Genomic DNA, 17,733 nt, shown 5'->3' with positions numbered 1-17,733 from the left:
TTAGTTCTGTGAAACAAAGCAAAACCAATGTTATACCGTGTCTACACCGGACGTGAGCGGTGCGGTGTGACAAAATACTATAGAACTCATTATAATCAGTGATGCTGTCTACACTGGATGCGGCGTGGCACGACACGACAAATCTCCGACAGAAAACTGCTGCTGCGTTCTATTTATGACGTATTGACACAAATTTCAAATAATTTTCAAAGGTCGCTTTGTCGCATCCACTATAGACAGACTTTAGCTGTTGCGGCGTGGCGCGTCCGGTGTAGACACGGTGTTACTCACCTATCGAGAAGAAACAAAGCAACCTCGGCGTCCGATCGCAGGCCTCCGCTCCTTGAGTTCTCTCCAGCGCTGGAAAGCTGATCCGATATTTACACGGGTCCTACTTCTTGCCTTATCGTAAGCCTTCTTTTGTTCTGCATACGGTTTCCTCTTTTGTTTTTTATCCGCCATCTCTATCTTTCTGTGCTCGGCTTGGCTAATGTCTGTCCTGTGCACTGAACGCTCTCTCCTCCACATCATGAGTAGACACGCCCCTTACTACTGATTGGCTACAAGTTATTTTTGGTACTCGGCCCGATTCAGTTTTCTAAAGCTTTTTTGAAAAAAATACATACCCCACCTTTAATGGATTGAATAATCACTGATTGGTGCTTAATTAACTCCCTTTCTCTCCTGTCAGTAGTGCCCACTCCTCGTCCTACAGATGGTGTGGATGTTTACTTCGAGATGCCGGGCGACGACAGTGAACATGCCAACTTCCTACGTGCCAAGTTGGACCTGGAGGAACGGCGAATGAAACGCATCAATGAGGTGAGGGAGGCGGGGATTTTTATGCGTGCATATAAGGTCTTATGTGACCTAAAAGTGTTTAAGAGGGAATCATGACTTTATTTGTGCATCAGATCATGAAGGAGTGGGCAGAGGCAGACAACCAGTCAAAGAACCTGCCTAAGTCAGACCGCCAGGCACTGAATGAGGTAAAGAAATTAATTATTTAATTGTGTTTTTCAATACTTTTATTAAGTAAGGATGCATTAAATTGATTTAACCTAATAGTGGAGACATTTATAATGTTACAAAACAACTGAAGCAGCTCAACTTTTTCAGCATTGATAATAATAGTAAATGTTTCTTGAATAATTTTTGAATGTGACACTAAAGACTGGAGTAATGGCTGCTAAAAATTCAGCTTTGCATCAGAAATAAATTACATGTTAAAATATATAAAAATAAAATTTTAGCAAATAAATGCAGCCTTGGTGAGCATAAACTTTTCTTTAAAGAAAATGCAAATAATTAAAATAAAATATGACCAATCCCAAACGTACAGTAGTGTATGCTATCTATTAAAGGGGTCATATTCTACACTTTTGTGACATTTCATTTTTTCTCCTTGAACCAAGATCAGTTTCTCATGACTCATGATCTTATGACTGACCCTTAGATTTTAACAGAAATAAATGATCGCAGCTGTAATAAATAATAATAGTTATTACCATCATCATCATCATCATCAATATTGTTATTATTATTAATGCTGTTCTGAACAAGACAGTGTGGTATTTCTGCAGTCTTGTACATTGACCACAGGATGGCACCATTGGAGTTTAATGAGTTGAGATGATTTTTCCCCCCAAGTAAAAAAAAATAAAAATACTTCAGACTTTTAAGTAGAAAGCTTGAGTAGAATTTGAAATTATTTTCTTACCACATGATGAACTCAGTGTTCGTGTGTTCCTCAGATCAACACCTCTGTGGAGCTGAAGCAGGTGGTCTACAAGTCTCCAGGAATCCAGAGAGATGAGCTGGTGAGCATCTTAAGCCCTTCGTTTGAGAATGAATTACTTTTGTGAAGTCTAATGTTACGTTAAGATCTTGGAAAATTACTGTAGCATATATTTCTCATTGTACATTTAAGTTCAATAATGCAGTTGTTAACTAAGTAGGATGAATTTCCATCATAAGCAAATAAAGTTATACCCCCCAGGTGCTGATTTGGTTCTTGTATTGTACTGAATGTGAAACCCAATGCCTCATGGTTTTCTATCACAGCAGCCAGATGTTTTGGAGACATTTAACCGTGGAGCAATGGTGGGGCTGCTGGTGGTTGCCGTGGCTATCGCTATGGTGATGGTCATCAGCTTGTTGCTAGTTCGCCGTAAGCCTTATGGAACCATCAGTCATGGCATAGTGGAGGTGAGAGTTTGTCTGAGAGGATCATTACTGACATTTGCGTGTTTGTATTTGAAGCAGCACATCCAAGAAACAGGGTCAAACCCAGACTCAAAATGGCTTCTGGCTGATGTTTATGGTTTCTAATGTTGTAGCATAGTTCAGTTACACCATGACCCATTATATTTAGCTATAACACGAGGACGTAACAACCCCTGAAGCAGTTTCCTGCTGCTATCTGTTTTGCTATCTAGTCGTTTGACATCTAATCTGATATTTTGATTTGATAGGGAAAAAAGCATAACAGGAAAAGTCAAGTCATGAAACAGAATTTAATATTTAATTAAAAAGTTATACATACATGTACATATACATACATACAGTATTCTGGCAAGTATTTCATAATTACTGTTTAAAAGTTTATTGTTAAAAGTTTCACAAAACGGGTTCCTTTCCATATGTAAAACTTGTAAAAGATAAACACAGGCCTTTATGAATCATATATAACGTTCTCTTTGGGGTTTCTTTTTCAATATCTCCATGACTATTTACCCAATAAATAATTAAGTGGACATGAAATAAAGATTTGAGTTGAAATTATTCTGTAGAGACAGTGGACCGTTTCTGCTTTAAAGCAACACATAAAAAAGTAAATAATTGTGAAATAAAGTTTAAAATAAGCTTATTGCATATTGCATATATCACATTTGTGTAATCTATAGCTGCAATTATAAGATATAAAACAGCAGTTTTGAGAAATAGTTATAATATTAATATAGATATTAAGATATTAAATTTCAAGATATAAAGTCAAAATCAGTAGATATAAAGAGATAGGTTTGTTTGTTAGTTGTTTTTGTTTTTTTTAATCTGTCAGCAATCAAGTATCAGGTTAGATGGTAGGTCATTATACATAAATGTGCCCCTGGACCACAAAACCAGTCATAAGGGTCAATTTTTCAATAAAAAAAATATATATATCAAAATATTGAGAAAATCACCTTTAAAGATGTCCAAATGAAGATCTTAGCAATGCATATTACTAATCAAAAATTAAGTTTTAATATATTTACAGTAGGAAATTTACAAAATATCTTCATGGAACATGACCTTTACTTAATATCCTTTTTATCCATTTACTTTGACCCATAAAATTTATTTTTGGCTATTGCTACAAATATACCCCAGCGACTTAAGACTGGTTTTGCGGTCCAGGGTCACAAATGGTAAATCATTATATTAATTTATGATATGTGATGTTATAATTATGATAGATCATTATGAATATTTGACAGAATCAAGCATGTATGCAATGGAAAATTATGCTATCTGTATTTTGTATACATATACAGGGCCGAGATTTACAAAATATTCTCAAGATGTTCTTTTGATTTTCATAAAACACAAACGACTTAAAAAAACGACAAAAAAAAAGTTTTAAAAATCATCTTAAATAGCCTCTTGAAGTTAGGATGGCCTCACACTTTGACCTTTGACATATTTATTCTTACTATTACAATATTTTACTTCTATAATTTAACATTCTTATGTGTTCTACATGGAAAGACCGTCAAAAACCGTTGGGTTGCAAGCTGCTTTCTATTACAAAAAAAGAGAAATATTAATAGATTTACTAAACATTTACCAGTATTGAAATATTACATTTATTAGACAAGGTAATTGATGATCCTGTCAATTTTTTCTTAAAAAGAAAACTAAGATTTTTATTTGATAACATTCTTACAAACTTCTTATTTACAGTATTTTTTGATTTTTTTTCTACATTTCCTGCATTTGTATACTGGTTGGCCACACATATGCTAACACGAGGCACTAATCTTGTTCAATTTTAAATAGTTTTTTCCATACGGGAAGCCTGCTCAAATGTGCCTGCCTTAATGATTTCAGATTTACTCAACTTATTAAAACGTTTCCACTCATTAATTTTTCTCATTAATATCACTTATGCTCCATTCTAAGCAATTCTTTCCCTGTCTCTCTCCCAGCAGGTCGACCCCATGCTGACCCCCGAGGAGAGACAGCTGAATAAGATGCAGAATCACGGCTATGAAAACCCCACTGTTTTTTCTTAAAAAGAAAACTAAGATTTTTATTTGATAACATTCTTACAAACTTCTTATTTACAGTATTTTTTTTATTTTTTTTCTACATTTCCTGCATTTGTATACTGGTTGGCCACACATATGCTAACACGAGGCACTAATCTTGTTCAATTTTAAATAGTTTTTTCCATACGGGAAGCCTGCTCAAATGTGCCTGCCTTAATGATTTCAGATTTACTCAACTTATTAAAACGTTTCCACTCATTAATTTTTCTCATTAATATCACTTATGCTCCATTCTAAGCAATTCTTTCCCTGTCTCTCTCCCAGCAGGTCGACCCCATGCTGACCCCCGAGGAGAGACAGCTGAATAAGATGCAGAATCACGGCTATGAAAACCCCACTTACAAATTCTTCGAGCAAATGAACTGAGGAGGGCTCTACAGTCTCAAGGCCATGCCCTCCTCTCTCGCCTCCTGTTTTTCGATTGGGGTTTCCACTGCAACCCCCTCTCCCTCGTACTGTATGTATGACTATATGACCGATGTTCAAAATGTACAACAAACCTGGCACGTAAATAGGGAGTTTGTAGTAAAAAGTTTGCATACTACTCTCTCATCAGGGAGAGACACTAATAAGAGAATCCGCAGAGCACCGAAAGCTCCTTTATCCCCCGGTTTTTCCTTTCATTCATGAGGGTGTGGCCGCGCCGAGCATGGTCGGCCGTTTTAAAATCTTGGAATAGTGTCACACTTTCTTTCAGAATGAATTTCAAAGAAGCTAAACATGACCTGAGTGCTTTGTTTTGTCGTTTCTATTTTCAAAGCAGTTTATTTCATGGTCGAAACTGTGATATGAATGAAATAATATATTTTTGAGTTCACCGGAAGATGTTTTGACCCTCTAAGACAACTTATTTCTAAAAGTCATTTTAGAATAAACTGCTAGTCTCTTTCTGTTTGACTTCAGACATAAAACGAACAAGGTTTGTATTCACGTATAACTCAACCATCCGACATTCTGGTAGATTGTTAGTCTCAAACCACACCGTAAGAAACTGAATCAGTGTTTTAAATGTACCACGAACGTTCATCGAACAATACTACCCGAACGCTTCGAATATTTTTCTGGTATTGCTTCTTTAAAAGTAAATTCTAAGTAATCTGAAGTCCATACGCGTAAAGAAAAGCATGCGAAATTTGTTGTATGATGCTATAACGTACTTGTGTTGGTCCTGTTTCTTGCTTTTTGATAAAAATTAAAATATCACACTGCAACAATGACGTGTACATAACTAAAGACGTAAATCGAATAGACGTTTCCATCATTAATTTGTATCGACGCAACGTGTGGACGTAAAGATGACCTTGTGCTGCTCACACAGAGAACGAAACATTTCCTAACATGGCTGAATGAAAACGGACTGTTGTATAAACCAGCACAAGAAAATGACACAGTAACTCCTGACTGAATGTATCTTCGGTAGACATCGGCTCCATTGACGTCCCTCCTCACACACCACGGCGGTTAGAGTGCAGGTTAGGCACTGTCCACACGAACGAGGTTATTTTTAAAACCGCAACTTTTTCTACGCGGTTAAGCTGTTCGTCCACACGCAAACGCAGCACCCGTTCACTGAAACCGAATATTTTTGAAAACGCCTGCCAGGGTGAAGACTTTCAAAAACCGAAACCGGAGTTTTTGGCTTGTGACGTCAGCGCCTGCGCTGTTATCGCCGCCTACAGGAGACTTTTTCAGGCTTCTGATTGGCCAACATGGCTTTACGGTTGAGATTATATCGCCACCTGTTGGTTTGGCATGCTCTTGACAGTGCTTCATGGCATGCGTTTGCATTTTCATGTGGACGGATATTTTGTTTTAAATGGAAGAAGGAAAAACTCAGTTTTTAAAAATACCCGTGTACGTGTGGACATGGCCTTAGTTAGCTTAGCTAATCGCTCCGTTTTCATACAGTAGTTGATTTAACTGTCGAGGGTTTGTGTTGCGTAACCGAATCTAGCGTCACCTCTGAAAGGTTGAAAACAACTGATGTGATTCCAAAACTGGTTTAGGTTTCTGTACACATGTCACTAAGTCTTGCAAATCAAGTTTGTTTTTTTAATATTAGAGGGTTATGGAGTTGTCAGTCTAATGCGTTTCTGTTTTAGTACATGATAGAAATTTTAAATCAAATTTTTGGGTGTAAACCCAAACGTAAACCCAACAATTACTGTTAGCCTGTCGTAGAAAGAACATGTCTTGCTCTAAATCTTTTTATTAGTAGACCAAACAGGTTTTTGAGAAGAAAACAGAAAATCATCCTGTGCTTATATATTACGTGACATATCAGCAGAAGTGAAATCAAAATGTGGGCCCAGTACGTTTATGTTTGCCATTACTTCAGTCCAAAACTACACTTTTATACCAAACCAAACTCCGTCCCATGAAATCTTAGCTCATATTGATTTAAAAAAATAAATATACAGATTTATTCTGAGTCAAGACACAACAAACTTTGTTCATGATCGTTTGTGTCTGATTACATTGCCTTTTTTGTCTTCCTTTGTTTGTTCCACGACATATCTGAACTGAAACCAAACCACAGAAGCAGCTTGCTTAACTGCACATTACTGGAACATTTGATTGGACAGAAGCTTCTCGATGCATTCTAATAATTTTAAGGCATCATTAGATTCATTAGACTTAGACTTAGACTAATTCAACAACTGGCACCAGATGCTCATGGCACTTAAAATGGATCATGGACGGCCTGCTGTTGATTTGATTGCGCTGAGGTGTATTTATGAATTGTGATGAGTTAAAATTGTGGTTTGATGCCCTAATTTAGGACTCTTATATAGATTTCGTACCAGCATCAGGCAGATTTAGGATGGTGTATTCAATAGGGATTGAATTTAAGTTTATACGTGTCTTCTCTTGGTTGAGATGACCCTTCCCTCTTTTATCCTGAACCAATAGAAATGTAAACGAAGTTACGGATGTTTTAACTGCTGCATTATTGCCTTTTTCAATGCTGTGTTTTGGATGTAATTATATGTATTTTTTATTTAAGTCAATATTAATTGGAGTTTGGGTCATTTGGACTGTAAACACTGAACGGGTCTCCTGCTTGAAAACTAAACTAATTAACTGAGAGCACAACTGTATCCAGATTGACTCATTTGTGTCCATTCATTAGTACTTCAAAATCTTTTCTCGTCTTGCTGAAGAATCAGTAAAGTGAAGGTTAAGAGCCTACGTCTAATGTGTTGAACATCCTATACACCCCAATTTTATCTTTCAAATTACTAGCATGTATTGAAGATACAGCTTGATAATGTAAAATAATTGGTTACTTTAAAAGTAAAGATGTAATTTGGTGAACTGGTGCTTTAAGGAACTTGTCATTAAGCTACTGAAACAAATGCAGTGAAATAAGCTGATCTCGAATCATTCTGAATTTCACCAAAGACGTGTTCTGGATATGATTGGAAGGCCAAATAATGTGGTGTGTTTTTAATTGACATGTATTATAAGAGCAAGCAACCTGTGAACTGATCTGGCTTGTTGTACTTGCATTAAAATGACAATAAAATGATAAATGACCCACACAGTTTGACTGTGGTTTTTAACTTTTTAAATAAATGCCTATGGCAATTTATATGATCTCACCAATAATCTACAGTCTGTAGTGTGTAATAGTGGAAGTTGTTGTGAATGGAACATGAAAAAAGCATCAGCCTGTCAACACGTTTTCTGTCCTTCAAATGCAGCAGCTGCTTACTTTTACTTCTGATAAAAAGATCAGTATTCTAGAGTTAAAATACTGGAGGTAAAATACTCAAATTTTTTATTAGTTTTTCTTTTATTTTCTGAAAAAATATATATTGTTTTCACATTGAAGAACACTTTACTAGAGCTTAATCAAAGGTAAAAAGTATGTGTGTAAGTGGGTGAGTTGGTGGACTGGTGATTCACAGCGTCCTATTTTTAACAGGAAGTATTTCAAAGTTAAACAGGTTAGAATAACCGCATACCCCTTTTCACTTCACTTACATAGAAAAACGTCTCAGGTTACTTATGTAACCATGGTTCCCTGAGTAGGGAACGAGACACTGCGTCCTGAAAGGGAACCAAGACGTTAACTATATTTGGTCTATGTGTGTGTCATTTCATATCAATAAAGTAGTATGATTTGGGCGATAACAAAAATAAAATTGTTTCCATCATTACTGATCTGAGATAATTTTACTACTTTTGTCCAACTTGTTTTTGTAACTGACTAAAACAAGCTTATAAAAGCATGAGATCTTTGCAGACTGTGGTAGCTAGACAACCAACCACAGTGGGGGGGGGGGCTCTAGGAAGGGTTCTGGTCGTCCCAAACGTCTTCCATTTAAGGATTATGGGGGCCACTGTGCTCTTAGGAACCTTAAGTGCAGCAGACATTTTTTGGTATCATATGTCAACAACAATGTCAAAAATATTACCCTCTTTAAAACCTTTTGATCAGAACCTCAAGCAACACTCAGGAACTGCCTGCATTTGAGAGCTGAGGAAGGGAAAGTGCATATCTAAGTGCACTCTTTGAATGTTCTGTCATCTTTGTCTCTGGTTAATATTGAAAATAAAATAAAAAATTACACTGATTATCTCAGTTTGAGAACAACGTAGGTGACCGTATTGAAAATAATAATTTTTAATAACAATGAAAAGCTTCATTTTGTCCATAATATTTTAACATAACAGGTTTGTTTTCAATGAACCGAGAGAATGTTTTAATTTTAACTGTGGTTTGTAAACAAAACACAGCTCACTTTACAAATGAGACCTCTTCTCAGATTTATGTTTGCCTTTTACTGCTGACATAAACATGCCACATCTTGCCTTGGCTATAAAACATGTTGCTAAACCTGTATATTGTGAGGTTTTCATGTTGTCAAATATTGTACCTAAAGAACTGTAGAGTTTGATGGAAAAACTATAGTAATTAGCAGGATTGGAGGTTTGACATTAATTACTTTTGAATGTATGCAGCCTTTGACCAGATTAGGACAAACTGATAATGGAAGCACTTTCATTTGGAACATTAGGTTGGACTGATGTTAACTGGTTGGACCCGTTTTTCAGTCAGTGAGTTTGTATTTGCCAAGAGCCATGGTAAAAGCTACTGAAACACTGATGTGCCATGTTCAGATCTCATTTGTGTGCTTTCCAAGGAGATGGGATTATTTGACCTGGTTTAGTGAAGAGGAAATTTTATGAGTCTTTTGACAGGTTGTACCTTTAAAAATATATATATATAATTTATAAATTACCAGCTGTATTGTAACGTTTGACATAAAAATGTTTCAAATATCTTTTATGCAATGTATATTTATTTCAACCTCTTATATCGGAAACACCTTGGCATTACTTCAAAGAGTGTTGAGTTCCTTTATATTATGTACTGATTTTGATAGCATAATATTAATACAGTTAATATAAAACAATAGTGTACTATTGGTATTGTTATTATTATTATCTTTTTATTAACAAATGCAGGAATAGTAAGAGGACAATGACGAGGAGTGGCCTGGTTTTTAAAAAGACATGTCTTTTACTTTTGTTTTAGATGTTTTAACTACTTTCCTCCATACTTGCCTGAGACAAATATACTTTTTTGGAAACAATGTAAGTGTTCAGTAAATCATTCAATGCTTTATTATTCCTTTATAAGTAATCAAATCATGCTTTTTTTATCGAATGGGGAAGTTGTGGCCTAATGGTTAGAGAGTCGGACTCATAACCCAAAGGTTGCGAGTTCGAGTCTCAGGGCTGGCAGGAATTGTAGGTGGGGGGAGTGAATGTACAGCACTCTTCCACCTTCAATACCACGACTGAGGTGCCCTTGAGCAAGGCACTGAACCCCCAACTGCTCCCCGGGTGCTGCAGTATAAATGGGTGCCCACTGCTCCGTGTGTTCACTGCTGTGTGTGTGCACTTTGGATGGGATAAATGCAGAGCACTAATTCCGAGTATGGGTAACCATACTTGGCCACATGTCACGTCACTTAACCATAACAAAACTAACAAGAACGTTTGCAGAAGTAGGTGCAATATAAAAAAAAAAAATCACAAAATAAATGTTTGCATAATTAGAAACTTTATTTTCATACTATTTCAAAACCTTTTTGAAATAGTTCACATTTTTATGTAAGCTTAGATTGGATGGACATGTGGAAATAATTAGGCATACTGATTTAATTATGCAAAAAATTGTCCCGATGGATTGTTTTTATTTATGTGTACCACTAGATAAGACACAATCTGCTGTGATGCCATGCTGAAGAGTGCTCAAATAATCACATAAACAGTAACCACAATGAAGTGCAAACTAAAAGCAAGAGGCTAATTTAGTTACTAAAGGTGACCGTTGTAATTTAACAATTCAGGCCAATTTGTAAAAGCTTTAATTTAGGCACCAAACATGGGACATGCTCTTGTATCTGTTGTGAATGATCATTCTTTCGTCTCTTTTGCTTTTAGTCCTGTCTAAACAGTATGGTAAAAAGTTTATTTGACCTATTGAAATCAATCCAGGGCTGTCTGGTAAGCCTAACACAGAGACCACTGGTGCCAACAACATATACACAGAACATGACATGCCTACAGTTTTATAAATCAAATTTTTTTAAAAGATATATTTTTGGCATTATTAGGACAGGTCAGTATTTCAGACAGGAAGGGAGGTAGGAGAGAGAAAGAGGGGATGGGGTCGGGAAAGTTCCATGAGCCAGGATTCGAACTTGGGACGCCCCGAAGTGCAACAGCGCTACATGCTACATGTACACAGGCCATTGGTGCCAACATAAATTTAAATATTTTAAACCACACATGGATTCTTGAGTTTAAGTTCAGTCTAAATTTTAGTATAGAAAATTATGTTTTATGCAGAAAGATTTACAAAGCAACTTTATATCCATTCAGTTTCTTACAGCTGTTTTCTTTTGTCGAATTTGCTTACAAATCGAAAAACAAATAACTGTAACCATGATAAAGATGAAAAGGTTTACAGAGACAAACACATACGTCAAGCTGGATTCCACAGAGACTGAGTCAGCTAGAAAATGAAAATGATAAATAGATAAGTTTATTAGTTAATTTATGTCAGAATATCAATTGTAATTTCAGTTTGATTAAAGAAAAAGCCATGTTTGGAAAACCTTGGAAAATCTTAAACATGATGTATAGTTCTATGATTTTTCTATGAAAAAAGTAGGCTAATGATACTCAGTGTTGGGCAAGTTACTCTGAAAATGTAATCAATTACTGATTACTGATTGCTCCTTTTAAAAGTAATCACGCTACTGTTCTGATTACTTTATTTCAAAAGTAATTAGTAATTAGTTACATTACTAGTTACGTTACTTTTTTCTCCATTAAATTTATGAAAGCTCAGCATACACGCTCCCGATAAATATTTGTTATTAAAGCATCAACATTCACAGAACACTGTTATTTTTAACTAAAGCCAGCGGCTGCTGCGTGCATGGTTTAGCATGGCAGAATGACAGCAAAGAGCGCTGCATTTATAATCCCTAAAAGAAATCTCGGTTCATCGCAATCTCACAAATCTCTGTTATTACACAATAAATATATGCATAATGAATCTTTCATAATGTCTACAATTCGTGTGTTATAATGAGAGGATTCGTGAACACGCAAATTTCAGCACTGCATTGCTCAATGCTGCAAACACGTGTTACAGCCTAAATAGAAACTCTGGATAGGCTTGCACCTGTTAATCGTTTATATTTTATATTAGTTCATGTTGCTTTTGTGCAATAGATGAATAACAATTTATTCGTTTTAGATATTTTATGTTTAGATATTTCTATTTTGCGGGAGTCCCGTGAATCATTTTATTCTCCTGCATCCCTCTCACACACACAAGCATAGTATGGGAAGCCAAACAACCCAAAAGTGGGATAAAACAGCGCGGTATTACAGTGTCCGCGCCGCGCTGACCTGTCATCGGCGCGGCTCAATGGACCGAGCTGCGCGACCGACTCAACAGCGCAGAGAGGACGTGTTTACTAGTGCCACCGAGCTGACAGCGCGGCGCGAACATTACTCTCTGCAGAGTAAGTTCTGTTTTTTTCTTGCACATAACATAATGAAGAGTTATTACATTTCTTTTTCTTATTATCTTTCATATTACTACATGTAAACAGTAGTGTTAGCTACTTTGAAGCATGTATAGCCTATATTTAGTAGTCACATTCACAGCAGAAACTTCCATTATCCTCTTAGAATTAGAGTTTCGTTCATCAAGGCATATTTTAAGTACATTTTACATTTAAGGATATTTGTATAACTGTAGCATATGATTATATTTGAAAAAAAAAGAGTAAAATGTACTGATACTGTTCTGTCAGGACATACATTTTCCCTTATGGAAATACATATATACTAGGCTATTTAATAATAGTTCAAATTTAAAATGGGCAATATTGTGCTGAATGTAGAACTTGAGGACAACAACAATAATAACTAGGTACAAAATAAAAATATATATATACTAGAAGCTGGGAGTGCTCCTCAAGAGGACTATGGTATTGTAAATTTATTAAAGTCTTATATATTTTATATTTGCAGTTTTTCAAAGTACAACTGTTTACATGTAGTAGAAAGGTAAGCAAAAGAAATGTAATAACTTAATACTGATCTTCATTATGTTATGTGCAGGAAAAAAACAGAACTTCTGCGGAGAGTAATGTTCGCGCCGCGTTGTCAGCTCGGTGGCGCTAGTAAACACGTCCTCTCTGTGCTGTCGAGTCGGTCGCGCAGCTCGGTCCATTGAGCCGCGCCGATGACAGGTCAGCACGGCGTGGACACTATAATACCGTGCTGTTTCATCCCACTTTTGGGTTGTTTGGGTTCCCATACACAAGTGTCTACCCGCTCGCACCCGCACGCACACCCGCACTCTGTTGTGTCGGGTCTTGCGGGAGCAGGTCTCTAATTCACTGGCACTGGACTCGACAGTGCGTGTGCTACATCCTTTTTACATTCGAGATGCAGTGCCTTGACAACATCAATAAACACCCAGTCTGTGTAACTTTTGAAGACTGTGGATTCAGTTACCTGAAAAAGTATATACTGTTTGAAATGGACTGTGAAGTACAAGGTAAATATACATCCATACTCATTCAGTGTAGTTCTGTCTCCTTGTTCATTAAATTATCCATTTATTCATTTAGCAGATATTTAATAATAATACAAGCAGTAACAATTAATCAAAGACTCTGCTTGCTTTGCCCAGTTTTGTAACTTAAGCATTGTGTATTATTTTTGTTTAACTTGGAGCAGAAACTGAGATTAAATGTGGCCCAGAAGACAATGACATGGGAATTTATATTACTGCCAAGTTACCTAAACACAATTCCAAAATTGAGAGATGCTTAGTACAGGGTAAGTGTAATGCGTAAACAGTAATGTTTTCAATAGCTATAAGAAGCTTTCTTTAAAGGGGTCATATGATGCGATTTCAAGTTTTCCTTTCTCTTTGGAGTGTTACAAGCTGATTGTGCATAGATAAGATCCCTGAAGTTGCAAAGACTGAAGTCTCAAAACCAAAGAGATATTCTTTATCAAAGTTAAGACTCTGCCACGCCCCCCTAAAATGGCTCGTTCTAACACGCCCCCACATATCTAGGTCACTATGAGGGAATATTTGCATAATGCGCCCAAATGTGCATGCAAGGAAAGAAAGCTTGGTTTCAGTAACCGCAGTTAGTGTTGAAGCAGCCATGTCAGAGAGACGCTGTGTTTCTCTAGGCGAAAGCAAAAGCACTTTATTTGGCCTTCCGAAAGTAGATGCATTTAGGAATCTTTAAGATTACTTACAACAGAACAGCAATGCATTTTATGGACAACCGTTTCATGAACCTAGAAGAGGAGGTAATTCTGACTTTGCTATGACAATCTGGCGCTTCTGAATCAGCGACTGTATGTTTTGTTACTAGTTTAAGTATTTGCTATTGACTGTTCAAATGCAGAGTTTTGCGCATTTGCGGAGTTGTGTGTGCGCGCGCGCGTGTGTGTGTGAGAGAGAGAGAGAGACAGGGTCACATCACAGTAGAGTCAGCTGTCTTAACCACGGCTTGTGTACTCCATCATTACTGTGTCTGTTCCCCTTTCGGGCTTGAACTGATGGTAAAACTAATGACATTATTTACTGTCTTTACATTTATTTTGAAAGATGAAGCTCGTGATTATGGTAAGGGGTGTCACATTTCCGACGAGTGCTTGCGGTGTTCGGCCAATCACAATGCACTGGGTCAACTGGCCAATCAGAACAGACTGCGCTTGTCGGAAGATGGGACTTTGTAGAAAACTAAGCGTTTGAGAGAGGCGGGGCATAGAGGACCTACAATAATGTACAGTATTTGAAAAATAATGTTTTTTTGAACATTAAAGCATGTCAACATATTCTGTTACACCAAATACACAAAATAATGATCTTTAAAAAAGCATCATACTACCCCTTTAATCATAGATATACACTCGCATAAACATATACATATGTATATTTTTTCCTTTCATTTAGATACATCCAAAAAAACAAATCTACTTTCAACCCAGGAAAGTATGAAGCATACTGCCACGTCTGTTTTGGTTTGGTTCATGTTTTCATGTCTCTTGCTTTGTATTTAGTCATAGGCTGCAATCAAAATCACATACTTGCCTACTATATAGTAGGCGAAAAACAGTATGTGACAAAAAAAGTATGTCCGAATTCACAGTAGTGATAAAAGAGTAGGCAAAAACGACCCAAATGACCTATTACTTCTGGCACGATTCTGAAGTGTGCATATGACAAGGCACTTTACTATCCCATGAGGCCACAGAAGAGGATTTATGAATGCCAGTGACGCGCTGGTAGGTCATGTGACGATGACAACATGGTGAATGTAGTACGTCCAGATTACATTCATACTACACTCATTCATGCTATATAGAACATACTCTTTTTGCAGTCGCTAAGTAATTACTTATTCAAAAAAGTACCTACTCAGGAGAGTATGCAATTTCGGACACAGCCAATGTCATCTTTCCCGACTAGTCATGCTTCTTTGTTCCAGATCATATGATTCATTATTCATTATTCCCCCTTCTTCTTCCGTTTTATGGCAGATGGCATTCATAATGTTGCATGACTGCCATCTGCTGTCTAAATTTAACTTAATATTTAGTAATTAAATTAATCCATCCAGTCAAGTCCACCTAAGGAAATTAAACAAATATTTCCTTATTTGGTCATTATTTCCACATTCTACTATACTTTTTACATTATACTGTATCTATTTCCCTTAGCTAATTATTCAGGTCTTGGCTTTCTTATATAAATGTATTGCATGACATAAAGATGTGCTTAACCGTCTCCTCCTCCTGTCAATCATCACAGTATTGTCCTATATTTTCCTATGATATGACAAGTTTTCTTTAGCTTGCAATGTCCAATCCTCAGTCTGATTATAATGAGTTGTTCCTTCCTTTTATTTCCCTTCTTTCCATACCTATATTTTACCATACCTTTATTTCAGATCATATACAGATGTCTCCCTTCAATTTTATGATCCCACTGCTGCTACCATTTTTTGCATTATCTTTTATTCCACACAAGACTCTTCCATTCCCTTCTGATTTTGATCAATTAATATTGATGCCAACACGTTCTTTTGTTGTTGCTTCTTTTACCAGTCTGTCATTTCCCTGGAGGCCCACATGCACTGGTACCGACTGTTATGCTTCTCCTTTGCCTGCTTATTCTTGAGTTTGTAAATACAATTTCATAAAGTAATTCCTGATGGTTTCTGGTATAACTAGACCTTATAAGGCCAGATACAGAATATTTAAATATTGTCACACCTGGTCTGTTCAATCCATTCTAATGCTATTAATAAAGCATATAATTCTACTGCAGGGGTGTCCAAACCTGTTCCTGGAGGGCCAAAATAGCTCCTACACACTTGCCTGGGTTCTATTTTTGGGCTTTTTATTCCTTTATTATTAAAACGGGATAGCCGAGAAATGACAGGAAAATATTGGGTAGAGAGAGGGGAGCGGGATCGGAATAGGACATCAAGACGGGAATTGAACTCGGGTCGACATGAGCGCAGTTGCGCTGTATATATCAGAAATTTCTCATGTGTCTGAAGAGCTTGATTAGCTGGTTCAGGTGTTTAATTAGGGTTGGAGCTAAACTCTGCAGGACAGTGGCCCTCCAGGAGCAGGTTTGGACACCCCTGTTCTATACAGAGTTAAATTGTCACATTCCCTTTTCCCCTATGTGATACTGTCATGTGGTATGCATGACATGGATACACCATGTCGTAATTACTGTGATTTCGAGATGACAACATGTGACGTTCTATTTGGAGCTTTTCACACGCTTGGACTCGGACTTGGAACTATCGCACTATCAATGCTTAAACATAACGCCTAATGAATCTGAGGTGGTCAGGTGGGGCAAGTTGTAGTTCTCAGAAAACTCCCAGTTCACAAGTTGTAATTCCGAGTTCTACGAGGACGTGAACACTTTTTACAAGTTGGTATCTCGTCATCACGGTAATTACGATATGGCGTGAATGTACCTTTAGTTCATGTGTCTTGTTTTCACTGGTTCACTGTGTTGTTACCTTGTTATCTGTTCTGTCTTTTCATTGGTTCTTGCTTGATTAGTTCTACTTTGTCATTGGTTGTTGTCATGTGTTTCCCCATGTTTATGTATTTAATCCCTCATGTCAGCCATGTTTGTTTGTCATGTATTGTTATTGTAACCTGTTGTTGAGTGTAGTCAAGTCTGTTTCTGGTCAAGTTCTCATGTTTATCTTATGTGTTTGTTCTGTTTGTTTTGTATTTGGTTTACGCTCTATTCAATAAACTGCTCTTGGGTTCGGACTCCTCGCCCTCAGTGGACTCTGTTACACATACAGTTTATAAATTTGGTTTTAGTATGTGCCCAGGTTTAGGTTTGGATGTAACAAAAACAAAATCCAAAGTGCATAATGCACAGCATACAGTACACACAAATTTATAATACCCCGAAAAGTGTTATTGTTATCCATAATGTGTGAAAAATGTGTGATTTACATCTACCCCTGAATTGCCATAAACTGAGAAAGATGCTCTTTGGTGGGAGAATGGTGAATCTATGAGATCTGCCAGCACAGCCTTATTAATCCCTAGCTAAACCATGATCTTTTGACTACATTTATACAGCAGAGATGATCCCTCTTTATTACCTCACAGTGGTAAACATTGAGTACTAGTGATGGGTCGTTCTTGAACGATTTGTTAATTTTGATCGTTCAGTCTCGCATGCGCAACATCCTATAGGTTCTGTACTGGAATTAGTCAAGTAGTAGTTCACCTGTTTTGAGTCTTCGGGTTTTTCGAGTCGTTTGTTCATCACGTGACATCCCCATAAGCTTAACCA

At 36.8% G+C, this 17,733-nt stretch overlaps 1 protein-coding gene and 1 long non-coding RNA gene across 2 annotated transcripts in view; both read left to right on the top strand.

Annotated features, from left to right (window-relative positions):
* Positions 1-17,177, top strand: part of LOC107582259 (amyloid beta A4 protein-like) — a 66,146-nt gene extending 48,969 nt beyond the window's left edge. The window contains exons 7-10 of the mRNA XM_016268032.1: positions 692-822; positions 915-989; positions 13,569-13,572; positions 17,092-17,177. Of these exons, the coding sequence (XP_016123518.1) occupies positions 692-822; positions 915-989; positions 13,569-13,572; positions 17,092-17,177 (296 nt within the window). The remainder of the gene's footprint in view (positions 1-691; positions 823-914; positions 990-13,568; positions 13,573-17,091) is intronic.
* LOC107582214 (uncharacterized) lies at positions 1,747-4,264 on the top strand. Its single transcript, XR_001608928.1, has 3 exons — positions 1,747-1,820; positions 2,065-2,208; positions 4,194-4,264. It is a non-coding gene; the product is annotated as an uncharacterized lncRNA (long non-coding RNA).
* Positions 17,178-17,733: the final 556 nt, after the last annotated feature.

This window comes from Sinocyclocheilus grahami, unplaced genomic scaffold (genome assembly GCF_001515645.1).
Source record: "Sinocyclocheilus grahami isolate Dianchi unplaced genomic scaffold, SAMN03320097.WGS_v1.1 scaffold42.1, whole genome shotgun sequence".
Classification (NCBI taxonomy): Eukaryota; Metazoa; Chordata; class Actinopteri; order Cypriniformes; family Cyprinidae; genus Sinocyclocheilus; species Sinocyclocheilus grahami.
This window is presented reverse-complemented; position numbering and strand designations above follow the sequence as displayed.